Source organism: Alternaria hordeiaustralica (genome assembly GCF_023758085.1).
Source record: "Alternaria hordeiaustralica strain BMP 2776 chromosome Unknown scaffold_8, whole genome shotgun sequence".
Classification (NCBI taxonomy): domain Eukaryota; kingdom Fungi; phylum Ascomycota; class Dothideomycetes; order Pleosporales; family Pleosporaceae; genus Alternaria; species Alternaria hordeiaustralica.
The window spans coordinates 749,225-764,234 of record NW_026056780.1 but is presented as its reverse complement, the minus strand read 5'-3'; the positions used below and the strand labels follow the sequence as shown (position 1 = coordinate 764,234).

The 15,010-nt window shown below is 54.1% G+C and overlaps 3 protein-coding genes across 3 annotated transcripts; 2 read left to right on the top strand and 1 right to left on the bottom strand.

The window, feature by feature from the left end:
* Positions 1 to 2,946: 2,946 nt before the first annotated feature.
* J4E84_005113 (uncharacterized protein) lies at positions 2,947 to 5,052 on the top strand (the record flags this gene model as incomplete). Its single annotated transcript, XM_049387712.1, has 3 exons — positions 2,947 to 3,312; positions 3,377 to 3,771; positions 3,819 to 5,052. The coding sequence occupies 3 exons, from the start codon at positions 2,947 to 2,949 to the stop codon at positions 5,050 to 5,052; spliced, it is 1,995 nt and encodes a 664-aa protein (XP_049244690.1).
* A 1,007-nt stretch (positions 5,053 to 6,059) lies between these two features.
* On the bottom strand, positions 6,060 to 7,286 carry J4E84_005112 (uncharacterized protein; the record flags this gene model as incomplete). The annotated part of the gene is made up of 4 exons (XM_049387711.1): positions 6,060 to 6,737; positions 6,790 to 6,972; positions 7,020 to 7,135; positions 7,190 to 7,286. The coding sequence occupies 4 exons, from the start codon at positions 7,284 to 7,286 to the stop codon at positions 6,060 to 6,062; spliced, it is 1,074 nt and encodes a 357-aa protein (XP_049244689.1).
* A 3,604-nt stretch (positions 7,287 to 10,890) lies between these two features.
* On the top strand, positions 10,891 to 11,709 carry J4E84_005111 (uncharacterized protein; the record flags this gene model as incomplete). Its single annotated transcript, XM_049387710.1, has 2 exons — positions 10,891 to 11,454; positions 11,503 to 11,709. 2 exons carry the CDS (start codon positions 10,891 to 10,893, stop codon positions 11,707 to 11,709), a joined length of 771 nt encoding a protein of 256 aa, XP_049244688.1.
* Between the last annotated feature and the right edge of the window lie 3,301 nt (positions 11,710 to 15,010).

The following is a 15,010-nucleotide window of genomic DNA, read 5'->3' as shown; positions in this document are numbered from 1 at the left end:
TGGACGATGGGATGATGCCATTTCGTGCAGCATAAAAGTGGTTTCCCTGGACCGATTCTTCAAACCTCGGTACAACACTCTATCCTACACATGGGGCAGACCAGGCAGCGAAAGATCCATAAGCGTTAATCATCATACCGTGGATGTATCCGCAAACCTCTTCACAGCTCTGCGGGCGCTTCGCCGACGATTCTTCACCGTCACTATCTGGGCTGATGCGCTTTGCATAAATCAAGAGGATAACGATGAGAAGAACCAGCAAGTGGCTCTGATGGGCAGAATATATAAACAAGGAAGGCAAACGTGGGTATCGCTTGGATGTCCGGACGAGAAATGGGCTGACGGTAGCTGGTCGCCGCCATTCCGCCTTCCAGAAAGCGCGCCACTATGCAATCGTCTCATTCGAGGTGTCTGGAGACTATGGTGGCATCACCTAGTGCTACGGCGGTCTTTTCGATCGAGACTGGGCGTAGGCCATATCGCCGACGCAGTCCGCACCATGAGGCCTACACGCTTACCCGACAATGCCGATGATCTGGATCGCCTGCACGAGCACCAAAAGACAGCCACAGCTATGCTCACATGGCTAGCCACCCACGAGTACTGGTCTAGAGTGTGGATCGTACAAGAAATCGCGCTCTCACGAATCGATCCAATCTGTCTCTTCGGCCGCCACCAAATTCCTCTATTCTCGCTGGATAGCGTCCTTGGGGACTGTACGGGACCAGACCCGGAGACAGTCGCTTGTCCGGCTGTGATTGAGGAGGCATCGTATCGCGCCCTGGAGATATGTATGCTAAGAGACGAGTTCATCAATACGCGCATAGTACGTGTAGCGGGTAGCATGGAACTCTTACGAGCGTTGCAATTTGCTAGTTACAGGAACGCCAGCGATCCACGCGATCACATCTATGGGCTTCGCAGTCTCATTCCGGTAGATGATCAGGAACGGATGCAACCAGACTACAGTTTGTCCACACGGGAACTCTACGCGGATGTTACTAGATTGTTACTAGAAAGGAAGTGGTCCATCAGCCTTCTCTGTTGTGCGGTAGGAACAAACCAGCAGCGAAACGATCACAATCTACCTTCCTGGAGCCTCGATTTCCGCAAGCCGATGCCATGGCTTCCGTTTTCGAGCGATATTCTCGGTGTGCACGAACATGAAAACATGGACAACAAGGGCCCGGACAGACTCCACATTCTCCGTCTCTGGGGTGAAGGCCAAAAAGAAACCATCACTGGATTTATCGCACCGAAAGGGTATGATGTGCTTGAACACATATCTGACCAGGATACGTCTCGTCACGTTTCCGAATTCTTGAAAAGCAACATCTTTGGACCAGACGAAAGATGGAGACGTTATACAGATGCTCGTACGGAAATCCAAGAGCAGTACGCGGTCTTCAGCACGGATCGAGGGAGGATTGGCAAATGTGTCAATGATGTGAGGGAAGGAGATGAGATATGGAGTTTCGAGGGATCAGTAATCGCGTTCGTACTTAGACCCTTGGCTGGATCTGGAGTGCGGGAGGATGTTGTGAGGGATAGATATAGCTTGGTTGGTGCATGTAAGTTCTTGGGTGAAGTTGAGAATACATGGGGTCTACCGGAGCGGGCGAAGAGAATGATTGAGATGGTTTAAGAGATGGTATCGTTCGCAAAGCCCACAACTGAAATTATGCGAAGAGACTCATCCGGCTCGAGCTCAAGAGTTGGAAGGGCGGACGACTCGTGCCATTTCGCCGATCACTGGAGACACGCGCACATGTCGCGTGGGGTGCGCCTGTGCAGTCGAGGCAGACAGCGTTGAGAGGTCGAGAGATAAGGATGGCGCAACTCTGAACTACATCTGTTGCGCAGAATCGCGGCATGTCTTGTTTCCTCCTCATTCGTCGCAACTGAGAATCGATGAGAAAGTCCTGAGTCGTTCTTATCGTGGAGATAAGGGGCCCTACACTAAAATAGCTCCCTTGGCATGCTTCATCTCGTGCTTACTTCCTCCAACCACAACTTCTCACCTGCATTTCGCCATCTCGAGAAGGCTCCCGCAATTCCCTGCGTCTCTGTCGCAGCCACATGCGCCGTTATGTTGCACGCTCGATCGCCTCTGGGCAGCGATCGTAATTCCACGGAGCGGGCCTCGAAAGCCACAACACGGACCCGCTACAGCGAAAGAGGCAGGCGACCAATGCGCCCAGCCTGACTATCTTTTCCACTACAGCTGCGGCTACACCGAAGTGTCTAATTAGTCCTTTCGTCATGCGCCTATCCGGAGTCAGAGGACCTCGCTGCGAGACAAGTCTGCTGCCGGTACATTCTCGTGTTCGTTGGCAGTCTGCAATAGCCGCTTCCTACGGGTTCCTGCAGGCAAAACAAAAGTAGCGACGCGTATTCCCTTCCTCCTCACGGGCAAGGCGACGGCACGCTACTTCAGGGGCTCCGCCGCCGTTGTCGTCCGATACCGCAAAGGTACTTTTGCCTTCTCCATGTGAACGCATGAAACATTCGTGATCTCCCGGCCCATGGCTCTATCCGGAAGGTCAGGATCGTCGCCTCGGGCACACAATGCACGATATAATGCCCAGACCAATATAACAGGGCCTCCGAAGCTTGCCTGCCTATTTCACAGTGTCGCCAAGCCTCCGCTCTGCTGTCTCCTACCATCGCGCCGGTCGACTACGCGTGCAGCCAGTCCGAGAAAGGCAGCCGGTGATCGTTCCCTTGTCGCGTGGACGGCCTACTAATCGTACGCGCCTGGTGTTGCATCAACCATTCGCTCCGTGTTCTCGAAAGGGTCAAGACCGAGTGTGGAGAGTCGTTCGGGGGGTAAATGTGGCGAGGCAGCTGTTCATGTATAAGAGGAGTGGTATACTGTTTCAAAGCATTACTTTTGAGCACATCACCTGTCCCTAGTCTCTCATTTCTACTTCACTCGTTCCCACGATGCGTTCCGTACTTCTCGCGTCGCTGGCATCGCTGTCTGCCATCAGCGTCTATGGCCACCCCCACGCTTCATGGCAAGGTCGCAGCACACTTACTCGCCGCGCTGTCGACTTGGACTCGTACCGCATGAAGCATGCTGCTGCCTACAAGAACGTGGCCGAAGTTGTGGCTGATCCTAACATCAACACACTTGCGAAGCGTGCTAGTGCGGAGGACGTTGCTACCGACCTGGTCAAGGCTACGATCCCAGATGCTACCTTCCGTCTTGTCAAGGACTCGTACGTTGGCGACAACGGAGTAGCCCACTTCTACTTCAAGCAGACCGCCAACGGTCTTGACATCGATACCGCGGACTTCAATGTTAACGTAAGTCAACAACCTCTAAAAAACATATACTCTCTATGTCGGATATCGTGCTAATACCTCACAGGTCGGTCGTGATGGCAATGTTTTCTCTTTCGGAAACTCTTTCTACAAGGGTGCTATCCCAGCGCTGCCAAGTCTGAGCAAACGTGACAACGCCGCGCCTGCCAATGCTCTCAAGTCGGCTATCAACGTTCTTGGACTTCCTGTTTCTGCTGAAGAAGCTATCGCTGAGGCGAAGGAGGCCACTGAGACCTACGCTATCAAGAAGACTACTGGATGTGTCAGCGAGCCTGAAGCGCGCCTGGTCTACCTCGTAGATGAGGAGGGCAAGCTCGCTCTTACCTGGAGAATTGAGACTGATGTCATGAGCAACTGGCTCCTGTCTTACGTCGATGCGGAAGATGGCGAGAAGGTTCACGCCGTTGTTGACTACTCTGCCGATGCTGAGTACAAGGTTTAGTGAGTAGCCACGATTACTAGATATGTTCATCACTAACAAGGCTCAGCCCCTGGGGTATCAACGACCCATTCGAGGGTGACCGCAAGCTTGTGGAGGATGACTTCTCTCCCGCAGCCAGTGAATTCGGTTACCACAACGATGGCAAGCAGACGTTCAAGACGACCCGTGGAAACAATGGTATCGCTCACACCAACTGGGAGAACGTCAACAGCGGTTTCCTCAACCTTCCCCGTCCTCAGAGCGAGGATCTGGTCTTTGACTACCCGTTCTCTCTTAACGACACCGACTGGATGGGATATGCCAACGCGTCCATTACCCAGCTCTTCTACACCGCCAACAAGTACCACGATGTTCTGCACACCCTAGGTTTCAACGAAAAGGCCGGAAACTTCGAGATCAACAACAACGGTGCTGGTGGTGCCGGTCAAGATTTTGTCTACCTCAACGCTCAGGATGGCTCCGGCAAGAACAACGCCAACTTCGCCACACCTCCCGATGGTCAACCAGCACGTATGCGCATGTACATCTGGAACACAACAACCCCCTACCGTGACAGCAGCTTCGATGCCGGTGTTGTCATCCACGAGTACACCCACGGCCTCTCCAACCGTCTCACCGGTGGTCCCTTGAACGCCGGTTGCCTTTCTCTGCTCGAGTCCGGCGGCATGGGCGAAGGCTGGAGCGACTTCTACGCGACCGCCATCCGTCTCAAGGCCGGCGACACCCGCAAGACCGAATACCCCATGGGCGACTGGATCAGCGGACGTCCTCTCGGAATCAGGAACTACCTCTACTCCACCGACCTCAACAAGAACCCACAGGTCTACTCCGACGCCGATCTCTACGAGAAGGTCCACCCCATCGGCAACATCTGGGCGTCTATGCTCTATGAGATCCTCTGGAACCTCATCGACAAGTACGGCAAGAACGACGACTGGCTCCCCAAGCTCGACAGCAAGGGCATCCCGTCTGACGGAAAGTACCTCGCCATGAAGATCGTCATGGATGGTATGGCGCTGCAGCCTTGCAACCCCACCTTTGTCTCTGCTCGCGATGCCATCGTTGATGCCGACAAGGCGCTCACCGGCGGCGAGAACGTGTGTGAGATCTGGAGCGGATTCGCGAAGCGTGGTCTTGGTGAGGGTGCAGTTTACGCTCCTACCGGCCGTACGAACAGTTTCGACATCCCCGAGGGTGTTTGCGGTGGTGGTAACTCGACCAAGGCGACGAAGATGAAGATGCATAAGAGGAGGGTTCAGCCTGTTGAGCTGAAGTACTAGACGCATGGGGTTTGAGCATGGAGTGGAGTTTTGCAAGTGGCGATGTTGTTGTTGACGAGTGTATGATGATACCTGCATTGGGCGGCGTTTTAGAGAGGCATAAACTGCTTCCTTTTTCCTTCAATGAATAATCTTATTCTTCGATCAATCTTGCTTCATCTGTTGTCATGGCCCGGTTTTCTCGTCGAAAGTCACCGCTGCCAGTGCTCTGTTCACCATGCATAGCAGCATCAGCACAACTTATACTTAGTTCAACCCGTATGTCGGTGCACATCCCACGCCACAACCCAGCAGCTCATCACGATCCACGTCGCAATGCACATCCCCACACACCCATAAACATCCCAGTACCCTCGCCCCTAGTGCTCTCCGTTCAGCCCCAAACACCATCCTGCACCCTGCAACCCGCATCCTTCCACCTCCTCGGTAACCGAAAACCCCGGACCCAGCTATTTCAAGTACCCATACACACCTTGTCACACGCGCGGTAAAGGCCATGTGCCCATCCCCCATGCCAGCGCAGCGTATCACAAAAGCAGAAAGGTGCTACTATATGCTACGCGAAACGTGGGGGCTGTGTTCGGGAATAAAGCGTTAATGACCATGAATGGATATGGATAGGCGTCTATTAAGACTTTTAATCGCCGAGTACCACAGGATTGAGAACGGCGACTTCTAGATGTGGGTGCTGGATATGCAGGACTTCTGAAAACAGTTCCGGATTAGCCATGGTATGTGGTCTTAGCGCGACCAGAGTGCTCCACGGCTGAAGGAGTAAGTGTGCTCGTGACGCTTGAGATGTTGCACAGGAATATCAGCTGAGCGGGTATGACGGGCCTTCGATCTGTGCAATCCCGATGGGCATATGTGATGAAGTGGAGTGTGGAACTTAATGTATATGTTGAATTCGCTGTAAAAATGCAGACAATGCCATGAGGTAGAGCGGTGATGTCGTGCCCAAATGAGTATGATCCCACACTTCCCATCTAAATAACATGCTTGTGGACTCATTTGACGGCCTTTGATGTCGCGTCATGCTCACTAGCATCATCATCCAAATCGTCGTCCCATTCATCTCTCCTTACACCGCTCTGTTCAGCCACTGAAGTAGCACCAGGCGGTGGCGCATCATCGTCGCTCTCGTCCTCGAATGCAGCTGGATCGGCCAGTGGCTGACTCTCTGGATCTACATTTCTTCTCTCTTCTGGGTTCGTCCTGTTTGGCGCACCTTCTACGCCTTCATCGGCAGAAACGGAAATGCCCCTCCGACCCCATTTGTTCTTCGGTTGTGTGGTATCGTTGCGCTGACCAGCAGTCTCTTCGTCGTAGTCGAAGTCCATGCTCTTCCTGCCCACGAATCGACCCACGATCCATCCACGACCGAGATCATCCGAGTCTACCACGCCGCCGTGTCGGAGCTTCACGCGCTGGCGTGTGTAGTATACCCATGCGAAGTCGATCATGAGAGCCGTTTGTATAGAGCCCCAGACCCACGATGTAGGATCGAGGTAGTCGTCTTCCTTGACGCCGCGCATGATCCAGTTGAGAACATATAGGGCGCGGTAAGTACCCAGTGTGACTAGGTAGTAGGAGTCGATGACGGTGGGTACGGTGGTTTGACGGAGGAGGAGCAGTTGTGGGATGACGCAGACAGATTCGAGGATTTCGGAAAAGACCCAGAGAATCTATTTTGTCAGCATCTAGTCGAGTTTCTGAGGGTGTGTGTGAGCATCTTACCTTCATAAAGGTGCTGTGCCCGAGGACGTGATCCCTAAACATAAGGTACCAGAATGGGGTGATGAGGATGCTGCCTAACAGACAGTACATGCCAAACTTCCATGCCTTCTCTCGCTCCCTTGTGCGCGCATATACACTTGTCATCAAGAAGATGATGTACAGCGATGATAGCGTGTAGAATATCTGACCGGTTAGCCGCGTACGCGTAGACGTATGCCGGGCCTCCGTACCTTCAGCGAGAAGTTCCACGTATGCCACCCATCTTTGGTGATGGAAGAGCTGAAGATATCGAGATATCGCGTGCCGAAGACGAGCGCGTAGAGGACCTGGGTGATGAGGGATACACCTGCATACGTCAGCCCATGTTGCAAGCTTCAAGTGGTGATGAGATCCAACTCACCCTCAGCACTGCTGTTGGAGTGTATCGCCCATATCAGTATCAGCTTCGATGACGTATGCGAGACGTCGCCGAGGATGTGGAAGAGGTTGAACCCCATCTTGGGGATAAATAATGCTATGCGACGGCTACACAGCACTAGGCCAGCCGCCTGTCGCCTACGTGTTGGGGCTCAAAGCGCGCTTCCGGCACTCGGTGCCAATAAGAGGGTCGTGGATAAACAGGTGCCGGCGCGAGGATGTGCAGCACCACTTCCGGTAGGATTTGGGGTCGACGATAAGGAAGGACGGGGAGGCGATGGGCGGGCTGGTTGGTGATGCGTAATGTCTTCCCCGGGTTTGACGCAAGCTACCACGCTACATGTAACGTGCTTGGCAATTCCCAAGGGTCCACCCTAGCGCGCCACATGCGGCCTAGTCGCTCAAGCTAGCCTGGAGAATCGGAACGCGAGGCTGCAAACTCCACATCTTGTTCTTGGATATGTGGTCTAGCTTCGAGGATTTGCAGGAGATTAAAGATTGTTGGCGAGCTTAGACGCTGTTGAGAATTGCGTTTGCATGCATGCGTCTTTCTCGATAGGCGGTCGGACTGTGCACTGATCCGGCATAGGCTACCGACTGCTTGGTCGGAACGCTCATCGTGACCTTGTAGCTCAGAAGTTTTGATCTACTGAAACCCATTCTCAACAAGCGTAACTTTTAGATCGACCCGTATATCACTCGAGGGGCAACGACTGCGAGGCCGGGTGCCAGTGGATCCGCACTAGATGGCCCCGCGAGGCTCGTTTCGCTTTTGAACCGCAGCGCGTGCTTGTGCAAGTCGAAGTATATCACAAAAGGATTGCTGCATATCGCATAAAGAGTTGCAGTCAAAAGCGGGACCACTTACCAAATGTATGGCACGATAATAGTCGGGCGGTGTGAGGCGCAGCGAGCGAGCCAAGCAGACATTGTGTCTCAACTTACGCCCGATACTATTCCGAGATGCGAAGCCCACACAGCCTTGCAAACGAGCGTCTATATCGTCCATAGGTCCCGTCGCAGTATTTCAGTAAGTCGGATAGTGAACTACAGCGCCGCATAGGTGCCACCCGCAGCCTCATATCGGTGTTTCTTGCGGCGAAGATCATGGACGCCTGGGTCAGGACTCCAAGGCATCCAACGTGGCGCGCGGGACGGATGGCAGCATCCTTAGGCCAGGTACGCAATCCTTCACTGTACCTAGGTTTACTTCGAGAAGGTTATATGTGTTCCGCATCCGTAACGGTGAAGACGTTGCCGACTCTAGGCGGACATGCAGTGGTTGCGATGTGAGTGGCCAACTTCGTCACTTCGCAATATCTCAGGCAAAAGTGCGGATCCAGCCCCTCAGGCCGCGTGCAACAGTACGATGTACGGCGTAGTTATTGCAAATACCCGCGATAGAACAGATCCACCAAGTGCCGCAACGTGTATGTTTCCATTTTCACTCCGGAACGGTTGTCAACCGGGAAGGCTGAGTGAATCAAGGCAGATTCTGCGCGCGTAAAAAAAGCAAGACAGAAACTGCAAGTCGGAGGACGAACGTAAAACAATGGAGTCGCAGCTATATCAAGAGTCAAAAGGCAGTGTACCAAGATCTGGAGCCGCCGCTTGCTGTGGTCGCAAAGTTCAGTGCGTCACCACGGGCACCACCCACGCTCCACTTCACGGAAAGACCATGAAGGACGCTCTTCAACACAGGAAGTGTCGCAGGTATTCTGCCGATACGAAGCCCTCGACGAAACACGGCAGACAAAGTAACGAGTGAGGATCACCGCTGGAAGACAACAAGGAAGCGGGGTCTTCGGGCGCTGGACCGCCGCACAAACGAAGTCTTTTAGCCGTTCAACAACGCACAGCCCAGATTGACTAGTAGCAGATATGTACCATGGCGGTGGGGGGTCACACCCACTGAGCATTGTGCGGAAGGTCGCTGTCGGCGGTATTCCACGGAGCAGACCCGTGGTGTGGGGCGAGAATCGACATGGCAGACGTACACGCTAGCAAGCGACGTGATGTGGATAGCAGTGGTGGCAGTGATCTTCGCTGATATCGTGAGCGAGTGCTGTGTGAGAGGTGCGACGAAGAGGAGGTGAGTTGGAAGGGTGGGAACAAGGACGAAAGGGGCGAATTAGCGGTCATTGCCCAGCCGAAGCGTATATTAGCGGCCAATAGAAATTACCGCAAGCGTGCATTTAAGCGCCGTCGCGTCCTTCGCTTTCAGCTTACGCACCCTATGCGGGGCAATTTACTGGCTTTGAGGCAGCTCGACGGCACAGCTGTCCAGGCGCACCGAATGGGAAGACACGGCTGGCCAAATTTCCTCGTTGCTGCGCGATGGAGTGCACCCCTTGTTGACGGCATCCTATGGCGCCGCCAGCACAGACAGGTTCGTCAATATCACGCTGCATCGAAAAGAGATTAACCCACTGGGTCGCGATTGTGGGAGGAGTCTCAGACGTCAGGGCCGACGTCAGGGTGGCCGCCTTACTGAAGGTTACATTCGACTTCCACCCTCAAAAAACCACAGGTATGCGCACTAGCCACGGTGCCGTGTAGCGGGCACACCCTGGCCGGCCAGGCGTGTAGCGGAATCCGATAGCAAGGCTGCCGCGACGCCCACACGGTCATGATCACCGTTGTTGCAGGACACCACCTAGAAAACCCAGCGCAGCGTTCCGGGCCAGCAAATGGGCCGGACACAACCGTCGAGCAACGCTGCATGGCTGGCCAATTCGCGGCTCAAGCGCAAGGCATGGCATGCTGGGGTCAGGGCCGCCAGACCACGTAGAGACAAGAGAAGAGCAGGGTGAAAGCTCGGGGCGCTAACGTGCAGGCCTGACCGTCAGTGCGCAGCAGCATCCTTCAAAGCCTACTGGGGGTGGCACGTTAGAGTCGACGCACTAGAAGTGACCTGCACTCGAGGCCGCTATACCGCTACCATCTTGATAAATATGACTGAGGCGTTCCCCTAGCCTAGTCGTCCAGCTCGAGCCTGAATATCATCACCGTGCGCCGCATCCTCTTCTTGCTACCGCCCGTCTCCAGTCTGCTACATTAGCGACCAGCAGTAAGGCGCAGCACATAAGGTTCTTCAAATCCTACCCACAGCCGCAGTTGTCATGTCTATCATACTTGAAGGTGCTATCCTCCCTCCGCATCATCTCCAAGACAAGTCAGCCTCGTCCTGGCCAAGTCCCTACCACCCTCAGTACTACCCCGCGTTGGCCTCCTCGCCTGGCACTATGTCTCCACAGTCGTTCCATTCATACAATCCACGCTTGCCAGAAAGCCCTCTGCCTTCTCAAGAGCTCAACTGTCAGCCGACTACTGGGTGGTATGCCCCCTCAATTTCGGCCCCAGAGTGCCATAGCGAGGTTTGTACTTCACCCTTGTTGCGAGATCGGCTGCTCATATGCCGTCGTCTAGACCACATACGCCTCATATGGCTATATACCTCCACACACGGCGCAGGTCAACTTGTCACCGCCTGCATCTGCATCCTACTACTCAGCAACAGCTCCAGTGTCCACTACGCATTCAACAACAGCCATCTCTCCAGGTACCGTCTACTCTCGGGAATCCGTGGTACCAGAGTCAACACGGCCATCTGAAGAGCCACAATCCGACGCAAGGACTGTCTTGCATCAGCCCACTTCTCGCTACAGGAGACAGTCTCACTTCATGGACCGGACTCACAGCGGTTCAGACTCGTTGCATTCGGCCGCAGTGGACGGCTCCTGGACGATGAACGCACTAGGCATTCATGCGAACCACGAAGCCTACTATCCGGCATTCCCAACCCATAGTCCCCGAGTGAGTGAGCCATCAACAGAGCTATCGTCAAGCCACATGCCCTCGCCCCAACCCCGACGCATGTACACTCCGATCGCTCCTCTACCCCTGGAGACACCCCGTTCGCACGGAACCAAGCGACAGAGGGAAGACGACGAAGAAGAAGAGCCCAAGCGAAGAAAGCGGTCGGACTCACAGATATCGTCCCAGTTTGAGCTCAGTGAGGAAGACCGTCTACTTCTTCGGCTCAAAGAGGAAGAGCACATGCCTTGGAAGGACATCGCAGCACGCTTTGTCAAAGACTTCGGCAGGCAGTACCAAATACCCGCACTGCAGATGCGTATCAAGCGACTAAAAGAACGGATGCGTCAGTGGACTGAAGTAGACGTGCAAGCACTGCGCAAGGCCCATGACTACTGGGTGCAAAACAAGTTCGACATCATCGCGCAAAAGGTATGTAACACCACCATCGATTCCAAGTACAGCCACTGACTGCTATAGATGCTCGATTACGGCGCAGAAGAAAAATGGACCGCACGCCAATGCTCTCGCAAATGGCAAGAGATCGATCCAACACCCATACCCTACACGCAGTTCGATCACCACGTCCAGCACGTCCAGCAAGGCTTTGCACCCTACGCAATGAGCCCCATCGAGCCCACGCCCATGAACTTCCCTCCCTTCCTGCACCAGCACCATACCACCTAGTCAACCTCGCCAGTGTCAGCCTCGCTTATTACGGCAGGAGGATGCGGGTAAACCACGCCGCATCGCTCTTCCTTTCTGATTCTTCCACTCCTAGGGATTGTCCCATCGGGGCAACATGTCTAAGTCTAAACGCTTCCCGCGATGCGGCACAGACACACCGGCGTTTAGCAAAGCGAGAGAAAAAAAAACAGGCGGCTTGCATGGCTTGGGTCAGGGAGTTCTATGGGGCACAGCAAGCAGCAACGAGCGCGCAACGCCTTCTTAACGTTCGCCTTTTATGTCATTTATCTTCTTCTTTCGCTCGATACCCTTGCTTAACTAACTACATTTGTTGAGTTATCTTATTTCAAATACATATAACGATCATCTTCATCTCCTTTCCTGTTGTTGAGTCGCAGCTAGATCTCACAGGCCATCTGCGCGGCCCCCTTCTTCTGCTTCCCCATCTGCAACACGCGCACATCACATATCCCTGCTGCGCGTCTTTTCGGTTGTTGCAAGCTTCAAAGACAGCGCGCGTCTGCATCTACACGTGGAATGAGACAAAACGAGATCGCGTATCTCGCTCCCAAAACCGTTAAACCCTTCTTCATTTTCCCCTTCTGTCGCTCGCGCATGCGCTTTCGCACCGCCCTAACTAACCTTATGCCGCCTTGTGGGGCCCTCGTTTTTGTTCTGGTCCCTCGCTCCTTCTTCAACGGGGCACCCATCTCCGTTCACCACACCCACCTGTGCCGAACTGCGCCGCAATACAGTACAGTCGTGCCGCAATCACGATTGTATCGATTTTTGGCGCACTGGTTTCAGATGTCTTAATAGAAAGCGCTGTGACAGGTTCGCTTATGACTTGACAAGGCTCTATTTATTTTTTATCGCGGCTGCTCATGTGGTTAGTGGACACGAGACAACCGTTTTTTGCGGCAGAGGTTTGGGGCTTGGGCTTTCACCCGCGCGGCTCGCGTGTCTTGAGGGCGGCACGGTGGTGGTGGTGCCGTACCTTCGCGCAGACGGTTTGGAGATGGGTGCGGCGCCGCAATCGGGCCTTTCGTGTCTTGGTGCCCTGCCCGCTATGGAGAAGCGATGGACACTGTTACATTGTGCGTTCCTTCGTGTGAATCCTGTCAAAGGGCACGGGGACATGACGTGCTTTCGCGATGAATGCCAATGCGCGCGTAGTCTGCCTTGATGATGCAGGTCACGCATTCGGGTCTGTTACGTATAGCACTGCGCATTCTGTTCTGTCGCCTGGGTAAGATGCATCATCGCTGTGGCTGCGCTATTTGCTTAGCTATGACGGTACGCATGGGTCGTGTGCCTCCTACCTCCGACTTTTCCGACTATATCGGTGCTTGTGTAAGAAATGTTAGTAGTGAGAAGGCGTGATCGACGCCAGCATCCCTCGTATACCTCCATTCCAGGCTCGTGACTGGTCAGCATAGTCAGCCCTATGTGTAAGCTACGTGGTACAGTCCCTTCTCCACGCGAGCACGTAACAACCTACCTACATGCCACTGTTGTAGTATGCATGGGCTCATAGCGCGAGTATGCTAGGGGGTCTCAGCTACGCACACCGTGCCTATCCTCGTCATCATCCCCTGCGTCTGCCACTATCTTACTGAGGTAGTTTCACATTCTTAGTGATGTCCGGTCGAGACCATTCTTCGGCAGATGCACCAAGCACTGACAGACTGATTTAGCCAGTGCGATTGGAAGGCACGGGTGCCATGCGGTCTCCTGGGGCGTAGACCAAGGAGATCAGCAAGATGAACGGTCCTTACATAACGCTGTGCCGACTTGCGTATGTGGGTAGATTCTGATATTGGCATCGAGCACTGAGCTCATGCTGATGTTGCGGAGAACAGGAGCTCGGCCGTATCAACCCCCGGCTGATGGACTACCACAGGCGTATAGAGGATGATAGTATCACATCTCCACACTATGTGGGGATCTGAGCAGGAACACCGGCTCCTGCGTGCCGTGGCCTTGTATCTGTCAATCAAGGGCCCCGCAATCCTGAGTTCCCCTTAAGCTGTCAGTCGCTCTTCAAACGGCACGGGTGGCGCCGGTATGCACGACAAGAACTCTCGTCACACTGTCTATATCCTTCAGTGCTGCGACATCCTTTGCGCCGAGTGCTCTCCTATACGCACTGTAGATGTAACAGGTGGACGACGTCTACGTACTGAGTGTAAGCACTGCTGTCAGAAGCTCGAGCTCCATGCATGATGCCACCGAGACTTTCGCGGCAGTTTCAATCGACGCATCGACAATGGCTTCGAATACGGTCTGACGTGTACCACACATCTACCAGATCCAGCACGAGCACGGGTAGAAGTAGAATCAGGACGATGCTGATGGACCGCGCGGTGTAATATCATGCATCTGGTGGCTATGACTGGTCAGCGCGTTTCGAAATCTGGTGGATGGCGACGAACGATTTGCTTGGTGATCGCCCGTGGCTTGCTCGGAAGGAGGGAGCTTTCACGTCACAAGCCCTAGTCAGCTTACATCCGCTCGCCAAGGCAGTCGCGGACCGCGATGAAGACCGGTTCGTTGCGCATGTACGCAGCTTACTTCTCCTCGACGTCGCCAGCGGCCCGAACGGCCCTACGCTCGAGTTGAAAAACGGCTGGTAGCGGCCTTTCGCGTAGAACTGCCAATGGAAGTGGTGGTAAGAGTCAGGATTTAGTTGATAGACTTCTTCTAGAAGTCTTAATAGGCTGCTTATCATCTTAGACTAAGCCTCCGACAACGCGCTGTGGCCAGTAGTAAGCTTCGTCGTCCGCGTGTGCTGTATACCCCCACGTTCCTGCGTCGTCGCGCATCACGCAGCGATCGGAACCTACCGCCATTCTACTTGGCTAGTCGTTGACCGCTGACGGGTGGACAGTCTTCCACGTTCTCCTTCCGAGCATGAGTGCCAATAGCGGCGAGACTCAGACGCAGGATGCGGACTAGTACACTCGGGGTAGGTGACATTGTTCGAATCTTCGGGATCTCCTCCGCATTGCCGAGCACGCGATAAGACAACGACCAGAGTCAGTGGAAAACGATCCCTGTAGCTAAAGATGACGCATTGAGCGACGGTTGAGGTTTGCGTCGAGGGGTTGAAACAGATCAGGAAACGGTTTGACTGGGTCGTGAGGTAGACGGAAGGGCAAGCAATGTGACAATGACAGAGGAGCTGCAGTTGACGACTCGACCGGGTTAGTGTTTCATGATCTACGCCCCACATTAGCAAAGGAGTGGAAGCGAAGTGTTTCCCGTCCCTACGACCCAGAAGACAGAGTCAGTCGATAAT